The sequence below is a fragment of the Trachurus japonicus genome, chromosome 18, assembly GCF_045865225.1.
Source record: "Trachurus japonicus isolate A0001 chromosome 18, Traja_1.0".
In the NCBI taxonomy this organism is placed as follows: Eukaryota; Metazoa; Chordata; class Actinopteri; order Carangiformes; family Carangidae; genus Trachurus; species Trachurus japonicus.
Window position 1 is genome coordinate 15211736 of NC_140924.1, and position 25377 is coordinate 15237112.

At 40.2% G+C, this 25377-nt stretch overlaps 4 protein-coding genes across 4 annotated transcripts in view; all 4 read right to left on the reverse strand.

Annotated features, from left to right (window-relative positions):
* The window catches only part of hdac8 (histone deacetylase 8), a 35207-nt gene extending 25234 nt beyond the window's left edge, over nt 1–9973 (reverse strand). The window contains exons 1-8 of the mRNA XM_085759431.1: nt 9704–9973; nt 9535–9587; nt 8203–8333; nt 6313–6454; nt 5018–5130; nt 4780–4857; nt 3987–4095; nt 2236–2408 (exon numbers count right to left, since the gene is read on the reverse strand). Of these exons, the coding sequence (XP_085615557.1) occupies nt 2236–2408; nt 3987–4095; nt 4780–4857; nt 5018–5130; nt 6313–6454; nt 8203–8333; nt 9535–9587; nt 9704–9817 (913 nt within the window). The 5' untranslated portion in view covers nt 9818–9973. The remainder of the gene's footprint in view (nt 1–2235; nt 2409–3986; nt 4096–4779; nt 4858–5017; nt 5131–6312; nt 6455–8202; nt 8334–9534; nt 9588–9703) is intronic.
* Nucleotides 9974–11131: 1158 nt separating this feature from the next.
* LOC146968917 (sterile alpha motif domain-containing protein 9-like) lies at nt 11132–13288 on the reverse strand. Its single transcript, XM_085760542.1, has 2 exons — nt 11877–13288; nt 11132–11795 (listed from the first exon to the last, which is right to left on the reverse strand). Exons 1-2 carry the CDS (start codon nt 13272–13274, stop codon nt 11181–11183), a joined length of 2013 nt encoding a protein of 670 aa, XP_085616668.1. The 5' UTR covers nt 13275–13288; the 3' UTR covers nt 11132–11180.
* A 3107-nt stretch (nt 13289–16395) lies between these two features.
* Nucleotides 16396–19481, reverse strand: LOC146968918 (macrophage mannose receptor 1-like). The gene is made up of 6 exons (XM_085760429.1): nt 19448–19481; nt 19333–19365; nt 18859–19203; nt 17386–17742; nt 16603–16694; nt 16396–16494 (listed from the first exon to the last, which is right to left on the reverse strand). The coding sequence occupies exons 1-6, from the start codon at nt 19479–19481 to the stop codon at nt 16396–16398; spliced, it is 960 nt and encodes a 319-aa protein (XP_085616555.1).
* An 831-nt stretch (nt 19482–20312) lies between these two features.
* Nucleotides 20313–24418, reverse strand: LOC146968919 (uncharacterized). The gene is made up of 6 exons (XM_085760430.1): nt 24162–24418; nt 23926–24071; nt 23268–23499; nt 23000–23175; nt 21881–22240; nt 20313–20365 (listed from the first exon to the last, which is right to left on the reverse strand). Exons 1-6 carry the CDS (start codon nt 24416–24418, stop codon nt 20313–20315), a joined length of 1224 nt encoding a protein of 407 aa, XP_085616556.1.
* Nucleotides 24419–25377: the final 959 nt, after the last annotated feature.

Here is a 25377-nt window from a genome sequence, read left to right on the forward strand (position 1 = left end):
ATACTACTAATAATAAATTACTGTTGATAATAATAATAATAATAATAATAGCATACATAATACATAATGCTCTGCGCAAGTGAGAATGCAAAAGTCTACACAGTGCATTAAAGTGCATAGTGCTGCAAGAATTGGAAATAAAAATAAAAATAAAATAAGATAAACAACACTTAATACCCAAGTGCATTTAAGTGCAGAGGCCTGAGAGAATAACCAAGCCTAGCCCAAGATATTAAGCCTGTCTATAGCAGCAGGGATAAAGGAGACCCTGGCACGCCGCGTTCTGGTCTTGGGCATCCTAAAACGGCGTCCAGATGGAAGGAGGTCAAACTCCTTATAAAGTGGGTGGTCAGGACAGTCAATAATAAGTTTAGCTTTGGTCCATATTCGCTTGAGATAGATGTCCTGAAGCTGGGCTTGCTGCACCCCGATCACCTTGCTTGCCACTTTGGTAAGCCTTGCTAGCCTGTTTTTGTTGGACAGGGTGAGAAATCCAAACCAGGCCACACAACAATAAGTAAGAACAGACTCGATAAAACATTGATAGAATAAGGTCATTAAGATATTGCAGACTTTGAATGAATTCAATTTTCTTAAAAAGAACAGGCGCTGCTGAACCTTTTTACATACTACATCTGTATTTGCTTCAAAACTCAGCTTATTGTCGATGAGAGTCCCTAAATATTTATATTCTGATACAATCTCAACCTCTTTGTCCTGAATGATTGTCCGAGGAGTGATAGGTTGGGATTTTCGGAAATCAATAAGCATGTCTTTTGTTTTTAGCACATTGATTGACAAGAAGAAATCATTGCACCATGTTATAAAATCATCTACCACAGTACCATGCTCAGTTTCACTGTCCTTTAAAAGACTTATTATGACAGAGTCATCAGCGAACTTCAGGATATGCCTGTTCATGTCTCCTATTACTATCACATCTTCTGGATATATGAAGATGCATGTTAACAGCATACATTAAATATCTACAGTACAATTTATGAATGTACATATAAATTATGTATTTTTAAAAATCCCTATATGACCAATTTTATTTGGTATTAGATGTTGTGACCATACATGTTCACAATATTTGTTATCTGTATGTGACAATTTGTTTTTCAGATCAATACTGAAAATGATTATCTTCATATTCTTTGGATCTTTCTGTATATAATATCCACCTATATTGAAAGGCTTTGAGGTGGAGGTCAAGGTGCTTTTAGTTATTATGGTCCAACACTGTGAAACTCTTTACCCATTGAACTCATCTCCAACAATATCTTCTTGTAAGTGTAATCTTAAAACATATCTGTTCTCACAAGCTTTTAATTAGTTTTTTTGTTTGTTTGTCTTAACACGATGGCTTTTGTTTTAATATGCACTCACATGTATTGCCATTTTGCTTTTGTCCTGAAGCACATAGAGTTTATGCTCGCCATATGAAATGTGCTATATAAATAAAATTGACAATGGATATATAGGTAATTAATATGTATAACATGTCTAAAATATAAACAGATAATGTACAAATTAGTAGAGGTTAGATTTAATCATCAATACATTATTATGTGCATATTATATATATGCCGTAGGTTGTTATGTACATATATGTTATACATTAAAGTCAAATATATTGACATAATACACTCCCTTATAGGAAAGACATGAACTGAAGAATTAAGGGGGAGTCAAAAAGTTGGACAAAACCGACTCAACAAAAGTTCAAAAAGTCATCAGCTCTGTCTCTCGCGTGCAAAAAGACAAGTAGTAGAAGAAAAGTGTGAAGGGGGACGAAGACAGACATCAAGAGACCGAGAAAGAGAGGAGGATGTAACGAAGAGAAAGTATGTAGGACAGAGAGAGAGAGGGAGAGAAAGGAAGAGAGGTGGGATTGTAGTTGAGTAAAATGGCTTCATTGTGTCGTATAATTAGTAGCTATCATCTGGCCAAAGGGGCTGAGGGGTCTGGAACAGAGCACGGTGTGTGTGTGTGTGTGTGTGTGTGTGTGTTCGTGCAAGTGAGTAAACCACTGAGAGTCAAAGCCAATGCAAACACACACAAAGGACGTGTCACATTGTCTACTTTACATTTGCATTATTTCAATACCACACACACACACACAACACATGGACTTCACATCTACACATTCATGCACAAAAATAAAAAAAATAAACCAAAACTTCTGGTAGAATAATAAACACACAGGCAGACAGACGGACAGATGTGTGTTACCTCCTCCCAGCAGCAGTGTGGGTAGCTGCCACTGCAGGACGTGCTGCAGACACTTGGCCACGCCCACCGGGGTCATGTTGAAGGAGCACATGGGGTCGCCCGCCATCGTGTCGGCGCCCAGCTGCATCACCACCGCCTCCGGGTTGAACTGCGCCCGCACCTCCTGCATCACGCTGCACAACCACACACACCGCAGGTAAACACATTTTATCCACTACCGTACTATAATCGGCTCGACCAATCGGACGTTACGGAACGATCATCCACGATCTGTTCCACCAATCAGAAGTCGATCATTATTGCTTCATTCACTTATTCTGCTTTTCCAACTTTTCATTTTTATAAATATGTTTAAAATGTTGGATACTTGCTTTAGAAGACGTGTGTTGAAGTTTCAAAAGTTCTGAACCGCTGCAAATGCTCGAGTTTGGAGAGTTTTTTCTAAAGTCTCTTTTTGTTACGTCACAACTTCAGTGGAAGTCCCTATATGTGATCAGCAGCAGGTCAGCCTGGCACAAGTCGTGTAAACAAAGAAAAATCTATTTGCAGAATATGCGAGTAGAAATCAGACTTTTAGTTGGAGGTTGACATTATATCGAACCGTACGATTATAATAAATTTTATTGTTAAGCACTTTTACAGATTCTCAAAGACACTTTACACTTTAAAAATCATAAAATAGAGCAAAGTCAGAGTGAAACTCAATTAAAAACAGCAATAAAACAGTATAAAACACACAAAATTATATATTAAAAGCTAATTTAAAAAGGTGAGATTTGAGCATGGTCTTGAATGTTGGAGATCAGGATATGTTTTCGTTGGGTGGGTTGGACTATGGGTCCAAGGATGAAGTCGACATTTTTAATATGCTATAAAGTAGTAAACAAGCCAATTTCTGTACTTTTCAGTTACCGGGTGAGACACCTTCCTGCCCCACTGGACTCCAATATCATAATAAAATGAGCATAACAGGTCCTCTCTAAATCGAAACCAGGATCAAATCATCAACAAGTGTCATAAAGCGTAGTTCCACTCATGGCCACAAGTTGGCAACTTAAAAAAAAAAATCTCTGTCTGGGAAAATCCATGAGTTCCCTCTATGAGCAAATGAATGATCAGTTTTCCCTTCAAGAAAAATGTAAATGTTCAACAAAAACTAAGTTATTCTGATTGTATTTCTCTGTGTTGACGTAGAAAATTCACTTTTCAAACAAAAACACATCAAGTCTCACACCAGGGGTGCGTTGGTTCATGTGTGTGTCAGCCAGTCACAGCAGGTTCGTCTCTTAACTCCATAAATCAAAATATCTCTTCACAGTCCTATGATGTCATGGATAACACTTAACACGGTGGCTGGCTGCAGCGCTGATGGGAAAATCAGATGACACTATACGTGTGTGTGTGTGTGTTTTGGAGGTTTTCTGGGTAACTACATGTTCAAAGTTAAAAGTTTAAGACCTTGTGTAGGAGGGAATTCCCTGTTGAAGTGTCCTTGAGCACAAAAACCCTGAAGCAGCAGCAGCAGCAGCAGCAGCAGCAGCTCTGAGGCGTGCGCTCTGTGACTGACCCCGACCTCCTGACTCCCACAGAGGGAGGAAGAACACAACTCCTCCACTGGGACGTTGGAGGGAAATATTTCTTACAGGTTGCCCCTGAGCTGCACGGGGAGTCTCCCATACTCTACTCTATATGTACGTGTGTGTATATAGTATATATATATACAGTATGTGTGTGTGTGTGTGTGTGTGTACCTGGTAAAGATCTGGTAGTATCTGTCGTCCTTGATGCCGTCCTCCAGCGGGACGTTCACGGCGTACCACCGGCCTTTACCCAGCCCCGTGTCACACAGGTCGCCAGTACCTACATACATATACACACACATACACAATTATCTTTCCACTGTCTCATCACAACACAGGTAAAAGGGATAGTTCAACATTTTGGCAAATTCTCACTATATTTTATCAACATAATCCCTTTAGTCATAGCAGTAGGTTCATTACGTTTAATTATCGGTGCATGTTGTTTTGAGATCAGCGGGGGAGAGACATGAACAATAGAGGTGCAGATCCCCTGTCCCTCATCGAACTCATCAAATACACAATCCAACAACTCCAAAACACCCTGGTGGACAAGTTGTGACCTGCACATTCACCACGCTATGAGATAATTGTGTATAATTATGTAACATTACGTTTTTACGTCATTATTGTAACATACACGAAGCAAATACTCAGAACTACTTGCTCTTTTGAAATCACTCCGCTCAGCAGCCGTGTCTGTAGTAGTTCCGGCTGCATTTGCCTCTAAAACAACTCCATCTCCTAATGTTACATTATTATCATTATCATTACCATTCACCTCCATTGTGTTCACTGAGCAGCTCACGTCTCTGCCCCGCTGATCTCAAAACAACATGCACCGATAATTAGAGGTAACGAACCTACTGCTATGACTATAGGGATTATGGTGATAGGGGAATTTGCCAAAATGTTGAACTATCCCTTTAAACACACTGCATCTTAAACATGTGTGAGGACCGACCTGGGAAGAATCCCGGGGAGAACTTGTGCAGCGAGACGGTCATGACTTTAGATGTGAAGCTGAAGGCGTCTTCCACACCTGAGGACAGAGAGAAGAACAACTGACTTCTACAAGTTCACAGAAACTCACTCCATTAGATTTCAGGCCGATAGTGAAAAAGAAAAGAAGCTAATTTGTAATTAAACACTGTCTGGTAAACAGAGTTTGGGTTACTGTTGTGTGTGTGTGTGTTGTGTACCATCTCCGTGATGCAGGTCAACGTCTACGTAGAGGACGCGCTCGTATTTCTCCCTCAGCTTGAGGATTCCCAACACGGCGTCGTTCACGTAACAGAAACCCGACGCCTCGTCTCTGGAGGAGAAAGAGAGAGAGAGAACTAATATTTAAACATTCACTCATCAGGTCGTTTCATCTACAAACCTGGTTTTGGAAAGTTCACACTTTGGTTCAACGAGACAAAACTCCACGGAAACTGATCTAGAGTCTGTTTTCATTGAGTTACAGTCAAAGTTTAATTTGTTCCTTGGCCTTTGACGACTAATAAGACGTTGACGCCATCTGATTTTATTTTATTTTACCTTATTTTACTGGTTTAATGGTATCGTTATTATTATTACCCATGTTGTATGTCTTTTCATTTGTTTTATTGGTGTTTATGTCATTTTAACCCTTATGTGAGCTGTCTGTCTTTTATTTCTGATGCTTTTTATTTATTACTCTGTGCAGCACTTTGCTCCACTCTGGAAGCTTTAAAGGGATAGTTCAACATTTTGGCAAATTGGCCCATTGCCATAACCTCTATAGTCATAGCAGTAGGTTCGTTACCTTTAATTGTCGGTGCAAGCTGTTTTTAGAACTGCGGAGCAGAGCTGTGAGCTGCTCAGAGCTACGCTACGGAGGCTCATGGGATTTCTTGGTTTCCCTCATCAAACTCATCAAATACACAATCCAACAACTCCAAAACGCTCTGGTGGACAAGTTCTGACCTGCACATTCGGCGCGCTATGAGATAATAACAGAACATTACTTGTCAGAGTTGTTTTAGAGGTAAATTCATGCAAAACCACTGATTTGCGTTCCCGTCGGGGAAAGTTTTTCAGCAAGCAGTCTCTGCATTTACCTCTAAAACAACTCTGTCTGGTAACGTTCTGTTACTATCTCATAGTGTGGTGAATGTGCAGGTCACAACTTGTCCACCAGAGCATTTTGGAGTTGTTGGATTGTGTATTTGATGAGTTTGATGAGGGAAACCAAGAAATCCCATTAGCCTCCGTTGCGTAGCTCTGAGCAGCTCACGGCTCTGCTCCGCCGTTCTAAAAATAGCTTGCACCGCACTGACAATTAAAGGTAACGAACCTACTGCTATGACTATAGGGATTATGGCAATGGGCCAATTTGCCAAAATGTTGAACTATCCCTTTTAAAGTGCTCAACAAATAAAGTTAGATTGGACTGTTCAACATGTTTAAGCTTCTCAGATTTGTATGATTTTGACACGGTGCTGAGTTGAACTGCTGCTTTGAGGCGTCTTACTTCTTCGCATGGTGCCAGCCTCCGGCCCAGTTGATGGCCACTTCACACTTCTGGTCGTGCAGACACTGGGCGGCGGTCAGCGTGGCGCCCCCTACTGCTGCCGCGTAGTCGTATATCCCCTCCACGATGGGGCAGTCGTAACCTGGAGGAAGATTAATATCACAAAATGTCAAAAAATAATGACAAATATTGTATATATTGTATAATTCACACTGATGTGAGTGTGAGTAAAACAAACGCATTGAACAAACAGGAAGATCGATCACGTCACCAGGTAAAACTCCAGAGGAAAATCTATTCATTCTTTTTTCAATTTTCTCAGGAACACTTTACTTTATGGCTTGTGATGGACACTTTGTATTTTTTCCGGGCACAGCTCATGACCTCACAAAGAAAAAAGGTTCAAAAGAAAAAACTGACGGGAGAAGAATAGCTCGACGAGACAAAGGAAGAGAAGAGTAAAAGGAAAAAGGGAAAGGGAGGGAGGAGGATGGAGATGAGGGGATGTGATCGATGGAGGACAATGGAGTGTGGCATCATATAAATTGACTAGAGGTTATAGAGAAAGAGAGGGAGGAGAGTCTTTATCCAGGAAAAGGTGGAGCGTTTTTTGCCTTTTGTGGCCAGACAGAGGGATGGAGCAGAGAGAGAGAGAGAGAAGTGTGTGTGCAGAATACAAAAGGAGGAAGAGGACAGGATGAGGGATGAGTTGAGGAGACAAAGAAGAGCAGAGGTGAAGGAGAAGAGAGAGAGAGAGGATGAGTCAGAGCAAAGAAAACAACCCAGGGATCCGTCTAAAGTTAGAAATGTAAACTTTGTTTGGAGAACGCGGAGCTCGGACGGCAGCTTCAGGTGGGATGAAGGAAGTCTGGATTTAAATATCCCAGATTTTATGAAACACTCGGCTGAATTTGAAAAGTACAGGAGTTTATTATCTAGTGTTACACCGCCACCTGCTGTCCACAAACAGGTACTGCATGTGAATCCTTATGAGACTTCTCCACCCCTCCTTCCACTTTCATCCCTCTGTCGCCTCGTTTATTTAACCCTCCTGTTGTCCTAGGGAAGGAAGAAGAAAGTAAGAAAGAAAGAAAGAGGAGGGAAACAGCTTGGGTCAAGGGAAGGAAGAAGAAGGAAGGATGGAGGGAAAGAAGGAAAGAAAGAAAGAAAAAAGGAGGAGGGGAACAGATTGGGTCAAGGGAAGAAATAAGTTAAGTATGGAGGGAAAGAAAAGAATGGAGGAAGAAAGAAAGAAAGAAAGAAAGAAAGAAAGAAAGAAAGAAAGAAAGAAAGAAAGAAAGAAAGAAAGAAAGAAAGAAAGAAAGAGGAGGGGAACAGGTTGGGTCAAGAAAGGAAGAAGGAAGGATGGAGAGAAAGAAAGGAGGAAGGAAGAAAGAAGGAAGGATTGGAAAAGTGGTGGTGGAAAGAAAGACAGGAAGGAAAGAAGAATGGAAAAGGAGAACAGATTGGTTCTTGGGACGAAGAAGGAAGGACCAAGGGAAAGAAGGGAAGAAGGAAGTGAAAAGGGTGGTGGAAAGAAGGAAGGAGAAATGGAGGAACAAGAAAAGAAAGGAGTGGGGAAAGTAGAGGAAGGAGAAGGGAGAAGGAAAGGAGAGGGGTGGGTAGAGGGAAAGAAGGAAAGGAGGAAAGAATATGTCTTTAAAGAATAAGAGAGCTCACTCAACATTGTAGTTGAAAGTCTTGTTTCTAAGTTTAACTGCAGGTATTTTCTATTCTAAATCACTTTGAGCGACTTTCTCCATATAAGAACTGGTCTATAAATAGATTTTATCATTATTATTATTGTTCATTTATAAAATAAAGGTGGGTAGGTAGATTCTCATTAAGTTCCTGTGGCCAGTAAAAGTTGTTGTCCTCGGCACCTCTCACCCAGGCCGTAGTCGGTCGACTGGGGGTCGTCGTTGTCTCCGTCCTGGCTGATCTTACAGAGATGCTCCAGGTACGAGTCTGTGTGGAACTTGGCCATTTCCTCTATGGAGGCGACACGAGGCTTCACCACGCTGGAAGAACACGAGACAATACAAGTGTTACACACAGTTTCTGCAATAACCGTTCATAAAGGAGGGTGGTTGTTTAAAGTCTCGTGATGAGTTCAACCAATGAAAACAAACACACATTTACCTCTTTTATGTTGCATCCTTACTTATTAATCTAGCTACTTTTTGTTCTCGTAACAACTCATAAATCTCAGTTCAGAAAGCATCAGCAGATATCTCAACTCCTTTTAGTTAACACATGATCATTTAAATCATTTTTCAAACAGAAAAACTTTCTCCAGCTTCTAAAATGTGAGAATTTATTAGTTTAGTTCAGTCTCATCTTGTACTAAAACAAACATTTTATTGATATTTGACTGTTGGCTGACATTTCATAATGTCATCTGGTTGTTAGTTACTTTGACAGAGTTTCATTGCTGTTTTATCTCTGTTTTCTGATGTTTTATACAGGAATATACACAAATACAAAATTTAGTATGTCTATAATATAACATGCAACATCTGCATTGGCAAGGCATGTCAATATATGAAACTATTTCCTAATATGATTTGTAGTAGTACAGTGCCTTGCAACAGTATTCACATTTTGTCACGTTACAACCACAAACTTTAAATGTATTTTATTGGGATTTTATGTGATAGAACAACACAAAGGACGTGGAAGGAAAATTATACGTAGTGTTCAAGTTTTTCTACAAATAAAAATCTGAAAAGTGTGGCGTGCAAAGCTGTCTCTACCAGCTTTGCACATCTACAGTCTGCAGTTTTTGGCCAATTCTTCTTTGCAGAACAGCTCCAGTTGAGTCAGATTGGAGGAGAGCATCTGTGAACAGCAGTTTAGATCATATGCTTTGATCTAAACTAGTCCATTGTAGGTCGTCTCTTGCTGCCTCTAACAGCTTTTCCTCCACGATTGCCCTGCATTTATCTCCACTTCACAATTATGCACTACTTTGTGTTGGTCTATCACATGAAATCCCAATAAAATACATTAAAGTTTGTGGTTGTAATGTGACAAAATGTGGACAAGTTCAAGGGGTGTGAATACTTTTGCAAGGCACTGTAAGCCTGACATGATTTGACAAACGTCCCTTTAGCAGGAGCTACCCAGACAAGATCTGCACAGCTCTCTGATGCGACTACAGGTACTTTAATCTTATGTTTATGTGAGGAAACACAAACTCCAACAACAACAACAACTCACCTCATATTATCCAGCAGCCCGTAGGCCTCTATCAGTGAATGGACCATACTCGCCTAGAAACAGTGAAAAAAACCAACAGAAACCACTCGTTATAACCCGACAGATGTGGACAGATGTGAGACCAGCTTCAACACAGCCCTGCTCATTCAATAAAAGAAACATAACTCACCCGGTTTGGCACTTTGGATAAAGTGTCACAGGTCTCGATGTACTCCGGACTGTAAACATAGGCGACCCTCCGCGTACCGCCGCTGTCTTCATCACTGTCTCCTCTGCGACTCATTTACGGCGGAGGAAAAAAAAAACCTTAAATTATTTCAATTACTGAAACTGAAGCTAAAACAAAAGTCACAGTGAAGCGATGAGAGAAGCAGCAGCAGCGGCGGCGGCGGCGGCGTCCTGTTCGTTGCTCTGTGTGTTACACCGTCAACAGTCCCCCTCTCCCTCTCTCTCTTCACCCGGTGAAAAAACGGTCCGAGGCCGGTCATCTCCGCTCGGTTAGAGAGAAGATGAAGACAATAAAATGTGTAAATGTGGAGGAGCTATTTTGTCTCATTTCACACAGGAACAATGAGATTATTTTAGCGACGGTTAAAATGGAAAGATGCTGCTAACGGTCGCTTTAAAAAATCAAATCGAACGTTCCGCCGCCCGGACGTTTTTTACGCACGGAGCGTGAAACGAAAGGCATTCTGGGACTTTTTTTGTAGTTTTTTCCCCCCTAAAAAGTAGCCAAAGGGCTAACCGTTGATGAATTTGGTGTTAGCAAGGAAACGACATACTGTACAGTAAGTAGTAATAGTTAACCTCTTTTTTTCCCTGTGCTTTGAACATGTATTGTTTGGCTTCACTGACAATCCATCTTCTAAAGAAAAACAATACTATATCATCAATCTTATTATACAATTAGCCAAATGGCACATTCATAAATGTTGTTACACTAATCAAAAACCACTTTTTCTTATTTTTGAAAATGAAGCCAAGCAATACATTAAGTCTATTAAAAAATCCATCAACATGAAAGCTATAAAAACTTTGAATTTATGTACACTTTACAATGTTTTTGTATGAAAGCTTGTCTCTGCATTGTATTGTCTGTATTGAAACCCCCTGGCGATGTTCTGTTGGTGTATTGAATTGTATTGCACCATGATGACTTAATAAAGTTTCTAAAAAATAAAAAAAAAGTAGTAATACCGTAGTTAAAATGCTTGGACTCCATATTGAATATTGTAGTTTATGTGGATTAGAAAACAAAACAAACCCTGATACCTAGCCTATTTACACCAAAATGTTGATTTGATGAGAAATACTGAGGAAAGAGTCAACTTTTTGGAGACAAGATAGACAAAGGGTTTTATTTATGTTGTACAACTGATATTATTTTTATTCAGCAGAAGATAGCCCATAACTTTACATATCACACACACATGAATTAAGAATTTTCTTAACATCATAGAAATCTTACCATGAAGGCTATAAAACATGAGGATTTTTCAATATAGTACAATGATTGCATTAAAAAGATTCTTATAGATTTTTTTTATTTATTTATGTTTTGGCAACTGTTAGAGCAACTAGATTACTATGGTAGGCTACAAAGCTAATGTTTGTTCTTTATTCCTGTCCCAAGTGTTCATCATCAGTCACTGCTCTGACATGTGGTCTGGGACTCCCACTTGGAAGAGGACAGGACCCCGAATGTTGAAGCCAAGATAGAGAACCGTGGGGCTCACTGAACCCTTCCGTTTGTCTTCTATTGAAGCCTCTATTTTCTTTCCACCAATGGACACAAACATTTTCTCTTTTATATGCTTATGTGATGTGGTGTTAGATTGATGGGGCTCTACGTTGAACGGGATGAGGATGCCTTGGATTTCTGGTACTTGCCACACTTCACCCTTGATCCACATGTTGTTGATCCGTTTCACTTTCTTCATATTTTTGTAAACTTGTTCCTCGAGCAGCTCGGCATCCACCTTTCTTTCCACAATTGCATCCAGCCTTGATTTATGAATAAATTTGCTCAGTCCAGATCCCTTTCCTAGAAAAAACAGAGGCTCAAGGTAACGGCCCCGGAGGTGCTTGGCATATCCATTTCTCTCATATGCTTCCTCCATGAAAGTAACATACTGTTGCAGATCAGGCTCAAACATGATGTCAAGGGGCTGCTGTGGAGGTTCTTCTCTTGTTTCTCGCTCCTCTTCACTGTCCTCATCCTCACTGTTCTCCTCTTCACTGTCCTCATCCTCACTGTTCTCCTCTTCACTGTCCTCATCCTCACTGTTCTCCTCTTCACTGTCCTCATCCTCACCGGATTCGTCCTCAGATGTGGTGTCCACTTCTTCATCAGCCTTTTCTTGCACCACATGGGGCTGCTGCTCAGGCCAAAACAACAGCAGAACCAAGAGACAAAACTCAGGGCTTCTGCGCCTCGCATCTAAGGGCAAAAACCGGTGGATTATTCTTTGGAGATCTCTCACGAGGTGACGAGGAAGAGGCATCCTGTTGCTCAAGATGATGTTGGAGAGGATGTACCTTTCTGCTATTTTAACATCATCAACATTTTCCTCATAGGTGTTTTTCAAAAAATCTTGGATTTCCTCCAGGTCAGACACAGTTTTCTCATTCTCCTCAAACCCTGCACGTCTTCCCTTTGACCTGAAGAGGCCATGATTCAGACAGTCAAGAAGGCCTGGAAAGCTGGTGGATTCAGATGCTGTATTTGTTGTGTAGTTTCTGTAACAAAGTGCAACATCCTTCCAGAAGTAATCTGGCTCTGAAGTTGTCTTGCCAAGTTTGGAGTAGGTTAGGTACCACTCAAAGAAGTCAAACTTCTCTTCAACTTCCTCTTTTTTGGCTTGGATGAACCTCCTGCGTTGCTCTTGAGGGAGTTTGTCAAAGGCTAAATTTGCCACTTTAATGAAACCAAAAAGGCCTCTGTTGTTGAAGGAGTCTGAAATGCTCACAATATCTGCTGTGTCTGCCTTCTCTGAGCCCTCTTCACGTTCAGCTTTCATCTCCACATCTTTAAATGCCTTCAAGGCCAATTCTGTTATCTGTAAAACCTCACTGGATCCCTTGCGTTTCTTTATCAAACGGTTCTTGTAGACCTGCCCCAAAGTGTCAGCCACATAAGAGTTGTGTGGAGCTCTTCCAATAGCTTTCTTCGCCCAATCCTCAGCTCTTTTAAAGTTTGAAGCAATGTAATTGAGACGGGAAATGGTTTGGGGGAAAACTGAGTCCACTTGGAATTTACGTGATGCAGTTTCCAAGACAGAGAAGGCCTGATGAAAATTTTCATGCTCACGTATGTCTTCAATCAATCTTGAGAATTTAGTTTTACCTCTCTTTCCCATTTCTCTCTTTGTCAGCAAATCTTTGATGAACCTCTTTATGGGTTGTTCGGTCCCGTTTCCACACAATAAGAACAGTTTCTCCACTACTGAACTCCTGGAAATCCCAAAGTCAGCCAGTAGCTCCACAGCTTTCTGGGCACGCATTTGGTCAATCATAGAAACTTTTCCAGGGGTTGGACTGGATGTTGTGATCAAACCAGCAAAATGCTTCATTCTTTCTGTAAAGGGGGGACCTCCATGGATGGGATCAGGTGGTCCAAGGACTTGTTGACACTCTGCCATCAGAAGGTAGGACTCAGGAAGATACGCTTTCGTCAGTGCCAGCATGGCGAACAATTGGATGTCGGTGGACATTTGGTTAATTGTCATATTTTGTGACATATTTAGAAAATACAGAAGCTGTTCCTCCTCACCAGTGATGAAGGTTTGATCTCTCTTATTTTTTCTCTGTGCCATGGCGGTAAGTCTATACTTGATTTTGTTTTCTTCTTATTTTGCTTGTAGTCAAGGAGTATTCATGGAGGCTACCTGAAGAGGTGAGAGCATACAAGTATTGATAAAACATATTGTTAATTTACTATATTGTGTAAAAGTTTCTAATTAAGTACCCCTTTTAAAAAGGATTTTTATCTTAGGTTCACTTGTACAGTGATGGCAATGATACTGAGTCAGTCAGTCCACCCATTAAGTCAAGTCCTTGGTCATTTTTCATGTAGCGCCATCTTCAGGGCAAATGTTTTGATGTTCCAACATTTTAGTTTTTAGCAATAATTGCAAGATCAGTTTGTAATGATTAAAATGACCTGCCCCATGTAGGCTATCATATTAAGTAGGTACAGCCTGAAGAAGGCATCTGCCGAAACACGTGGGCTGTAACCCACTCCAATGTTTTACTTGATGTAGCCATTGTAAAATAAAGGCTTTTTATTGTTGAAGAAGAGTGCCTTGGATTTTCCTTTTTTGACCAATGTTCCCACCAAAGAGCACCTTCGTCACATGTTTTGAACCTTCTGAGCACTCTGGATTTTTTTCCTTTTTTTCTTTGAACATAGTTCAATTGCTGTTTGACTGTTTGCAGGTTCCTGATGATGAACAAAAAATGGCTAGAACATGTAGGCTATCATATTAAGTAGGTACAGTAAAGAAACCTACTAATCAAAATGTTACAACTCCATACAAAACTAAAACGTACTATAGAAACATATTTTTGAAAGCCTGTAGGTAATTTTTGGAATCTGTTTTGAAAATCTGGTTAGTAGCAGTAGTAGTATCAGATTCAGAATCAGAATAAAGTATGAAAAATAAACAACAAACGTTACAAATCTTACCTGTGTGAGTTCCAACAGGTGAGTGGATGAATGTACTGTACAGCCTGAAGATGCTATTTATAAATACTGGAGCCCCACCTCCTGGATACCGTACATTCTTGTCATTGGCAGAGTCTTTATCTCATTGTGCTGATCGTCATGGTGATCAAACCAATGACAATGAATCAAGTAGGCCTACTATTGCTTGTGTGAGTAAAAATACCATTTGTGCCTAAGTTGTGTTACGTTAATGTTTACAGATGTGAATATGAAACGAAACCCTCCGGGATGATGAATGCTTTCCGATAAACAAGTCACTTTGAACTTAATGGCACTGCCTTAGTTTGTTGGATACATTAAACGTACCAATAAAATCTATTTAAAAAAACATAGGCTAATGTATTGTGTTTTTATCCACATACTGAGATACGACAAACAACAGACAGCAACACATTACCGCTGTAAAATAATGTCATATCAATAATCAAAATGTGTAGCCCACAGAGAATAATCCTACTCATCTCAGTTCAGTTCAAAACAACAATTTAAACCTGAGAATAAATTAAATGAAACAGATTGTTTCCTGTAAACCGCGAACCTGTTCTGTTAGTTGTATCGTCATCTCTTCTTTGGCAAATGAAATCAGTTTTTTTTCTCCTTATGCCTTTAGATTTTGACAATGGACACACCCTGTTTCTAAACCTGTCCCTCAGGTGGAAACATGACAAGAAAATGTTTGAAGTTTCATTTCCCTTTCTCTCTGTCAGTATCTCTCTCACGCACACCCACACCTTCCAAACCTCTGAGCAGAAATGGATGAGGAGATTGATATAGCACTCACTGTTGGTTTAGCATAAAGTCCACTAATCTCTCTCAAGATGGCAACTTGTTTTAATGAAAGCTAGATCAATGTGCTAATTATTGAGCTTTCAATGTGTTGGTTGTTTATTTTTGTTTCCTTTGGGCAGGGTAGCTGATTCTCTTAATTTCCAGACGTGGAAACTGGTGCTTTTAAGATTTGTGAGATATCAAGTGTTGTCATATGCAAGAAATCCATTAGAACAGTCATTTATAATAAAATAAATATATGAAATTGGAATATTCACATACTTGCAACGGCTGGATAAGCTCTTTCTTTTATACTTGCAAAGCAGTTTAAAAAATATTGCAATTTACCTTCAAATTTCCTGATAATGTTATAACTCTTCAGTAACTTAAGCTACTATGTTTGACCCACACAAATACAATGTCAAACAAAAAAGGGACACTAGCAATGAAATGAAAACAAAACTATGAAATAGCCGAAACATCAGCTGCTAAACTGGATATTCAGGCCAAAGTATTTGACAGCAAAACATTCAAACAAAACCCATAACTAACAACTAACAACAACAATTTCTTCATCCATTGCTGCGGGAGGAGAAGAAAACGTAAGACCTGCATAATAACTAGGATTCACATGTCATTCAAGACTTAGAGGTACAATAATTCACTTTATTAGTATTATGTCCACCAGTAACAAGCAGTTGGAGAATGACACTCACTATGTCTTGGTCCTTTAGCTCATGTCCTTACGTAACACCGCTTGTAAACCCACCTGCATGGTGGTTTTGCATACAGTGTTCAGTGTCATAAATAAGTATTTGGTTATAAGTGCACCAGAACACAACATTTTCCAAGAGATCAATTTTCAGATTGGCAGTATTTTGTAGCCACTATGTTGTTATAACTTGGAGCAAACTATTTCTCTGAGTTTGGGCCCAAAACATTTACAACAATATAAATTTAAAGATCAATGAACCATACCAAACCATAAATCAGTTCAGAAATAAATAATGTGTCTTTCAAGTTAAAGGCCCCATGATTGACCTTCTGGAATAAAAACAAAGAAGGTGTGACTACAGTCATTGACAAAAACAAGGTATTTGCAGGTCCAAGAAGATTAACTCATCAAATGTTTACAAGTGGACTTAATGAATAAACACACTGAAGCTATAAACACAGTATTATAATAATAAACAGTCAACAGTTTCTTCATCAGTACGATTCAACCCACTGTACTGAAATGGTGTGGACACTTCTGCTTTCCAATCAGCACCCTGTATTGACAAAAAAAACGTTTTTAAACTTAATTAAATGTGGAAAAAAATAAGTTGATTTTACTTTATTTTGAAATGAAACACTCACCTGACCCCTCAGTGACCTTCATGAGGTTGGAAGACAATTCCACCTTTGCGACTTCGCCAGCGGAGAGTGAAATCAGTCACACTCCGATGCTTCAGGTCTGTTTCAAACTACAGGAAAACACCAATGTTATATAGGAAAACACATGCGGTTTCTCTCAGAAATAACTAGTGAAGGTTTATATTCAAGTTAAAAGTGGTTGCTTTATATTTATTTACCTTTTTCAGGAGTGCATCACCGACTGTGGCGTTAGTGAGATCCACATCAGTACGCAGCTTCATCCTAATGACCATCTTCTTCACTTTGAGATCTGCAGCATCCCCCCAGTACAGAGCCATAACATCAGTGATTACTCACTGCAGAATTTTTTTGTTAAAACCAGCAAAATATTGCATTTTTTAAACTTAATATATATTTTGAGGTTGGTAGGTTGTAGTTTCTAAGAAATGTTTTTATTTTTGCTAGATGGATAGTCACAATTTTCTCTTCCTGTCCAGCAACAATTCAGATGAGAGAAGGTGAAGTGTTTTACGTTTCATCTAGGAATCTGAATGTTTGTTTTAGTTAAAGATCAGATTGGCATGAAAATTATAATAAGTAAAGTAGATATTTCATATTCTTCTAAAATGCACCATTACCATGTAGCACCAAGCAAAGGAAATTAAACCTGCAGTAGCAACATTTTGGCCACTTGGGGGCAGTGGAAACAAGCTACAAACTTAACTTCATGCTTGTGACTTTACATGAAAAACCAAGTTGTCACAACAATATCATCATTCAGTTTGAGTTGTGTCTCTGGCCAAATCGATAATAAGACATTGATTGAACACATTATGTTCACAAACCCCTGAGGGAAAATATCTGCATCCTAAACTGATGAATGAATGATGAAAAATGGAAAACATTAAAATGCTAAAAGAACCTTCCTTCCCTACATCCTTGTGTTATTGTTATAAAACATCTAGGAAGTCATGAATTAATTCAGCATTTCTGTATCTCACCTCCCTGACAGACAAATGTGTTCCTCTGGTTGCAATCAGCTTCAATCCAGCGTCCCTGCTGCGACGCTGCAACAGAGACACAGTTTCCCCGGTGATGTGAACCCTTCAGCCAGTACCTGAGGGACGATTCTGCCCCGTCCGACCATACCCAGGCATCTTTGAACAGTCCGATCCACGCGTAAGTGGGAAGCACGAAAGAGCCTATCCATCCTTTAATTACACCTGCGACCTCTGCGACCTCTGCCCCACTGCTTATAGTGGCCAAGTCAGTGTGCTTACTTCTGCACTGCTCTTGACTGTTGTCCCAGTTCTTTTTGTCTGAGTAATAAGTGTAACTTTTCTTGCCATTCGCGTCACCTATGAAAAAAAAGAAAAACAGGGAGATGGCAGCAAAAGTGAATTTCAGATTTCAGTACTTGTTTCTGCAAAGCAGGGCCGGCCCCTGGCATAAACACTCTATGCGGTTGTTTAGGGTCACAGCCGTTAGGTGGGGGGCCACATGATCAGAAAGGTACCGGGGTTCATTCAAGTCATTTAAACATCATGAGGTCTGCACTCACGCTATGAGCTTTATATGTAATTTGAAGTCAATATTCAGCTTCTTTTATCTCACATTTGAGACATTTGGTGAAAATAAAATGGCAGAATGACAACATTTGTGCTCAAAAAGCAATCTTACAAATTTCATTTTAGACTTGTTTTCTACACTTATCTATTACTGTATTCATATCCTATTTCAAACACCAAAACAGTTAATTCTCATGACTGAAGGAGTGTTTTCACAAGGGATTTGACATTTTTTTCAAAAAGCAGACCTCAAATTTCCAGCATTTGGCCTAAATTATTTCTTTATACAGTGTTCTAGGACAAATTGGCCTCAGTGTGCTTACAGCGGAGGTTCTAATATTTAGACATAAAACACTTGAGTATTGTTACATCTGCAAGTATCTTAAAAAGATCAATTTAAGAAAATATGTAAGAGTCGAGAAAATGGCCTCAAACCGCAGAGGGCATGAACATGTCTGTATTCAGTTTTAACCAGTGATTTGGTGTTTGCGCTTAGAGTGTAGGCCACAAACAAAAATCTTGTTTAGGGCCACCAAAATCCTAGGGCCGGCCCTGCTGCAAAGCCTGAAGGAGTTATGTTACAGCTCTAAATACAAAGCAGAACTGAACTGATGGAAATCTCATCAGTCGTCAGGTAGCTACTATGAATCTAAGTACTTTAAAGGACATTTTTCTGACTTGAATCACCATGACATTGTCATTCATTCGAATAGGAACATGAACATCCAATAATCAGAGGCATTTTAATCAAGTTCTACAACCTCATGGTGGTGCGAGAGGAAGAAACAGGGGATCATTAAAGTCCCTTCAGACCGCAGTCAGTTGCAGACCAATCCTGTGGCGGTATTGTCACAACTGGATTTTATTAAACCACATTTCTATCACCTCACTGTGTCCTGTACTCACGTTGATAGCACACAAAGACCTTCTCGTTTCCACACGAGTCGTCATTCCACCCCTCGTCCTCTGACATCTCTCCACACCATTCATCGCCGTTACTGTTGTTGGGTTCGCCCTCCCTCCACCTGGTGAAGTGCGCTCTGCCACTGCCATCGGACCACATCCACCGGGCAGTCCCACCCCTGTAGAGCCCGATCCAGGTGTACGCCACGCCGCGGTTGCCCAGCAGGCCGGTCAGCCTGTTCAAGTCGTGCATGTTGTTCACTGTGGCCAGGTCAGTGTACTTCACCCTGCAGAAGCTCCGAGCCTCGTGCCAGGTCAGGGAGCGATCGATGAGGTGGTATTGAGGTACTGTGGGAAAAGGTTTAGATGGAGGATGGAAACATTAGACATTACACATTAAGAGCATGTTTTTTTTTTCTTTGGTGAGCACATTAAACTGTAGGATGTATATTAAAGTTTGGGTGTTTATTTACTTACTAGCAGTGATGCTCTGAAAAAGAACGAGAATCCCTGTGGGGAGAAAAACATCTTGTTATTTCCATCTTTTAAATTGGAAGAAAATTTGCTTCATTTAATTTCTCATTTTGCTCACCAGTGAATGGGATCACACTCTGTAGCCACACCATTTGTCTAACAATCAGAAGAATGAATATCGTCTGATTAATTACATTTTTCCATAGTCTACAGTAATATATATTCTAAAAACATGTAGTCTTACCTCTCCTGTCGTTGAAACCTTCCACAACTGACTCAGTTTAAAAGTGCAGGTTATGTGTTTGGGCCACAGATGGAAATTTTTGTCCCTTTTTCATGTCATTTCATGCAAAACTCAACGGAAAGTGGGAAGGAGACAAGTAGATTTGGTTACAAGTGGTCCAGTAACATCAGGTGGTTAAAGGAAGTTATTTGGTTGCCCACCTTAGCGTTGGTGTCGTCTGTCAAGAGTGTTGCTTTGCAAGTCTTAAACTTGTTAAAATACACAGTGAAAGTTTTGCATATGCATAATGCATAAACAATATGTAAGATATTAATAACACAAACTAAAAATGTTCTGCAAAATAACATTTTTATGGTTTTAGGTTGTTCTGCTGGCATGTGAGAGGTATTGTAATCTAAAATGCAACATTAATACACAAAACCACAGGTACATATCACACAATAACTTTTATTTCACATTCAATTCTGAAACCGTGTGAAGCAAATCCAGCAACAAAGTAGTCAATTCCTAACAATCATTACATCTACGCTAACACCTAACCCTAATCCCCAGGAACACACATTAAAACTAGTCATAATTCCAGATCTAGGTATTAACTTCACTCTACTTTGATTTTGTCATGATTGATGTTATACCATCATTGGCTAGAAAGTAACAGCAAACTTTGTTTGTTGTTTTAATGAAATGTTAGCTAAAGAGACTGTAAGATTTCCTCCTCCAGGACACTCAGGGCTCTGGTCTAGTCCACTTTCGCAGAATCATATTTCTCCTCCACCCCTGGACACAGCTCACCTGATGGAGAGAAGAAAGCACACACTTTGTAGTCTTACCCCCTCTACAGGAAAATGTGTGGAACAGCACAGACACATAGTCGTTTATTTGCTAGATCTCTTGACAGACTAACAGGGCCCCATTCAATAAGCTAACAAGGTGAGCAATACTGGTATATCCACATCCTTACATTGTAATTTACTTAAACAAGGATAAAAGACAAAATTGTGAAACTTAAGTATCTGATTAGTGATTAATGATCATTTTTGCTTTTATGTTTCCTATTATTTGTGTAGTACATTTTGTTGTCAAGTTTCAAATGTTGTTCGAAAATGACAAAAACAAACAATGAAAAGTGAAATACATGTAATACAGAGGAACAAATCAAAAAGAGAAAACTTGATCTTACTCAGTTATATTTTGATCTATGGTCCTCCCCCACCGAATTTTAAAATCACTCAGGCCTTTGGCTTTCATCTTCATCTCCAGCTGGAAAACATGTAAAGAATCAGTCATTTAGCCTACTTTACATATATTTAAACAACTTCAATAGTTAATTGTATATTTATGATATTGCGCACACACACACACACACACACAAAAAAAGATTCAAACAGTTAATTTGCTTTTTCTCTCACCTGCTTTATGATCTGTTGTTGGATAACTGCGTCACTCATGTCAAAGTCAGTAGTGATCCTCACCGTAAATTTCCTTAGGCCTGTATCTTCAGGTTTCTCATCTTGAGGTTCCTTATCATCTAAAAAACAAAACAAGAAAACCCATTTTTTAATGTGATGGTTTAGGTGGCATTTTTAGACAGCCATATTTGTCTACCATGTTTCAGCCCAATGCTTTTGATTCATAATTCATTTCCAAATATCCAAATTCCTCTTTTCATTCAACCAGTAGTCCTAAAGTTAAAGCAGAAGTAAGCGATCCGGTCGTTTTGGCTAATGCTGCGTTCCAGGCAGGCTTTTGAAACCGTAAGTTACGGCTTCAAGTCACAACTTACGACTTTGTAGCGTTTCAGGCAACCCACTCGTGTTTTTCCGACCTGTTTTACCGGTGAAAGTCACTATAACGGCCACTTGTAACTTCCGACCCGTGAACTCGTACCAGATCGAACTGGTACGAGTTCACAGGTCGGAAAAACACGAGTTACGGGTTGCCTTGAACGCACTATAACGTCTTATCAGCCGATGGAGTTGGCAGCCCCCGCCCTCGTAATGGATCTATTGGTCCTCGTCCCTACGTCACCACATTCAGGCGCATCCCTTGGCTGCACACACAGCCCGTCATGCCGTTCTCTCTCCTCATTGGATAAAACTTGTAGGATACGATAAATGTTTTCTCCTCGGCTCAGAGCAGAGCAGAGTGACTGACAGACCCGTGTTTCAGACCAAACACTCTATGTAAGTGATTGCTGTCGGAAGATATAACTATTTAAGTCTTATATTAACACAAAAATATCGCTTACTTCTGCTCCAACTGTTGAGGCACTGATATGGAGTTTATATAAACTTGCGCTATACTTACAGTAGCAGAAAAACATAGATTTGGTGTCGCAGGAACTTGCGCTCCACGCCTTTAAAATGCCGTTAAAATGAGCGCAGTTCGAACCCGCCTCTGAGCTGTCCGGTTGTCCTTGCCCCCAGTGTCTGAAGGTGGTGTCGTTCCCATCTGACCACTTCCAGGTCCCGGCGTCTTTGTACAGCCCGATCCAAACGTCACTGACATCCATACCCATGACATCTATGACCTTGTTCATGTCCTGGGCGCCGTGGATGGTGGCCAGGTCGGTGTGCTTTCCCCTACAGTAGGCCTGGCCTTCAAACCACGTCATAGGTTGACGAACAAGGACGAGGTCACGGTTGCACATGTCAGGATAGCAGTAACCTGTTGTTAGAGAGAAGAAAATTCAGCAATAGCGATTATTTAATGGCCTGTGGATGGAATTAGAATCACATTAAAGGGATAGTTCACCCAAAATTCAAATTTCACTCATTATCTACTCACCCTCATGTCAACTAAGGGCTGGGAGAAATTTGTCACTGAGTTACGGGGGGTCCACGCAGCAGTATTTGTCCATATAATGGTTGTAAATGGATACCACTTTTCTTCGTCCAAAAAGACACACCCAAAAACATCCAAATGCCTCCACACAGCTCATCTGTAATGTCCCTCTTGTATTGAAGCCCCAAAATGAGAAATTGTTCAGAAAAAAAAAAAAAAAGTCTATATTTTAAGCTTGTTTTGTAGCGGAAGCTCCCAGTGTCTCGGTTCAGTGCTCTTCTCATGTCGGGGCTTCAATACAAGAGGGACATTACAGACGAGCAGTATGGAGGTATTTGGATGTTTTTTGGTGTGTCTTTTTGGACGAAGAAAAGTGGTATCCATTCTCAACCATTATATGAACAAATACTGCTACGCGGATCCCCCCGTAACTCAGAGAAGGCACGGAGGACTCTGAAACTTCTCACAGCTCTTAGTCGACATGAGGGTGAGTAGATAATGAGTGAAATTTGAATTTTAGGTGAACTATCCCTTTAAAGATGATAATATTAATGACAGTATCATCTGCAAATGTGCTGACTTTCGCATCTAATTAGATTTTTCCTGACCCTAGTATGTCGCAAAACTCAATAATGTGTTTACTGTAGCGTGTGGGGCGCTGAGGGAATGTGTTTTCAGGATTCTCCCGGGTGCTGTAGACCTCCACTTCACACAGAGTGAGCGGTACATCAGGATGCTTCACAGTCACAATGCGACCCACGACCCCTCCACAGTCCAGGGTCACCAGAGTCGATGAGCTGTTGGACATGACCAAACACCTGAAAGAGGGGACATAGAAAGGGAGAATATAGTTGGCAATGCATCGACCCAACCAACCTCGTCCTGTCAGATCATACAGTGTTCTTCTTACCTTGTGTCGTCCACCCACACATCAGGACTATAGCAGCAGTCCTCAAGAAAGGCAAGCTGGATCACTTTGACACTGTAGAGATCTACTAGGTCCACCTTCACCCACTGACCGGGTTTGTCTTCAGTGATGCTACAGGATGTGATCCGATTGCCGTCAACAACACTACTGGCTCTCCCCGAGGATGTCGATGCTAAAGAAGACTGAAACGCCACCCCTCTGACGGCCACATTTTCTAGTGAAGAGAACGAAATTAATGATCTCTTTCTTTGAGAGCATCTGTACTGAACTTCTTCTGCCCAAACACTGAACATAGAAAAAATGTCACTGTAAAGCTGAAATGATTGTTTGAAATTTGTTTATTTGGATAAAACCCCTTGAGATCCGTCCAAGGACAAATCTACAGAGTCTGTTATAGGCTATGTTGAGTGAGGCAAGGTCTGATTTATGGGCACTTTGATATATAACATCACAATAATCTATAATTGGGAGTATAAATTGAGTGGCCAGTTTCTTACGTACATTAAATGAGAAACAAGTACGAGAACGATACAACATATTAATCCCAAAATTGACTTTGCGTAAAAGATGATTAATGTGAGATTTAAAAGTAAGTTCAGAGTCTAGCCAAACACCGAAATTATTGTGTGAAGCAGCTCACCGAGAACAGCGCCAAACACCTGCACTTCACAGAGAGTCAACGTCTTCCCGTCTCCAGGAAGGACAACGTGGACGAAACGAGCCTCCATTACTTCACACTCGAAGTTGTATTTGTATATTCCCTGTGCAAAAGCGATGACAGCGCACCTGGTGAAAGGAGGAAGGTGTGAGTGAAATAAAGAGAGGATGGATCACATCGGATGGTTGATAGTTCTCTTTTGTTGCTACTTAAACCACCTGTGGTTGTTGGTGTCGTTCCTGAGGCCGATGCGGATCTCTGCACCTTCCAGCTCCTCTGGACAGCAGTCTCCATTGCTTATGACGGCCACGGAAGTTACGTGGTAGATACTCCCCAGGTCCACTTGCCACCAAGGGTTGTTTTGTTGGGGAATGGAGGTGCAGGTTTTTTCATAAGACTGCGGCGAAGATTTTTGGTCGATGGCCAGATGTGGAGCAGCTGCTGGAGAAGCTGAATCTGGGTCTTCAGACTGCATAGCTGTTCCTTTCGGTGCCACGTTAACTGGCAGGAGTGTCGGAAGAGACAGAGTCATATGGGAAAACCACAGCACTAGTTTTCCTGCTTTGGTCCAAAAAGACTATTAGCACCTTCTTCCAGGAATCTTAATGAGCTGAGACTTTCATGTCAAAATGACACCTACTATACCATTAATCACCATAACGTCAGATTTATCTGGTGGTGACCCTTTGAACAGACATGATTCCAAGGGTGAAAAGAGCTAGAAAGAACCAAACTGTAGAAACTAGTTGAAACTAACTCCATGCCAACCAGCTACAACAGTAAAATACTGCTTACACAGTGATACATCAGGGTTGTCAGATAGCCTATACAAATATTTGCTTACTTGTCTGGTGAGTTGTTCTGAAACTGAGAAGGACAGACCCTGTACATAGAGTAAAGTTTTGATATTAAATTCACACAGCACAAATTAACAATCCATAACGATTAAGAATTGATTTTAAGTCTCAAATGTGTGACAAAATTTCATATAGTAATGAAAGATGATCTGCAAATGAACCAAGCTATTATACCAGGAATGCCATCAACTCACCTTAGACCCTGAACAAAGTGTTCTCAGTTATTTTTTGTTTTATTTTAATGTATCTTTATTAATAAGACACATTATATAACTTACCCCAAATAAGAATGTGTTTGCAATGCAGCTCCATGATCTGTTGAAAGTTTTTAGGAATTCAATCTTACCCTACCCTAGTTTTAGAGCGTCTCAGTCAAAATAAACTTAAACACCAATGAAATCCTATGTTCCTGTTTCTTCCAGTGATGTGCTTTTAAACTGATCTGAGCAAATATATGCAAACAACATTTACATTTTTATATGGACAGTCTGTCTCTGGTGATCCTGAAAGATCTGCATCAGTAAATGTTCATGATACACACCACAGATGACCTTCAAAATAAAAACAACATGTCTTG

Excerpts from the sequence above, each read along its gene's own strand:
- LOC146968917 (XM_085760542.1), bottom strand. The coding sequence starts at position 13,274 with ATGTCACAAAATATGACAATTAACCAAATGTCCACCGACATCCAATTG. Across the intron at positions 11,796-11,876 it reads AAGAAAAGGCTGATGAAGAA|GAGAACAGTGAGGATGAGGA; the intron begins GTGGACACCACA and ends GACAGTGAAGAG.
- LOC146968919 (XM_085760430.1), bottom strand. The coding sequence starts at position 24,418 with ATGCAGTCTGAAGACCCAGATTCAGCTTCTCCAGCAGCTGCTCCACAT. Across the intron at positions 23,500-23,925 it reads GGTGTTTGGCGCTGTTCTCG|AAAATGTGGCCGTCAGAGGG; the intron begins GTGAGCTGCTTC and ends TCTCTTCACTAG. Across the intron at positions 23,176-23,267 it reads GTGTGGGTGGACGACACAAG|GTGTTTGGTCATGTCCAACA; the intron begins GTAAGAAGAACA and ends CCCCTCTTTCAG.
- LOC146968918 (XM_085760429.1), bottom strand. The coding sequence starts at position 19,481 with ATGGTGTGGCTACAGAGTGTGATCCCATTCACTG. Across the intron at positions 17,743-18,858 it reads GGTCTTTGTGTGCTATCAAC|GTGACGCGAATGGCAAGAAA; the intron begins GTGAGTACAGGA and ends TTTTTTTCATAG. Across the intron at positions 16,695-17,385 it reads CACATTTGTCTGTCAGGGAG|ATCTCAAAGTGAAGAAGATG; the intron begins GTGAGATACAGA and ends GGGATGCTGCAG.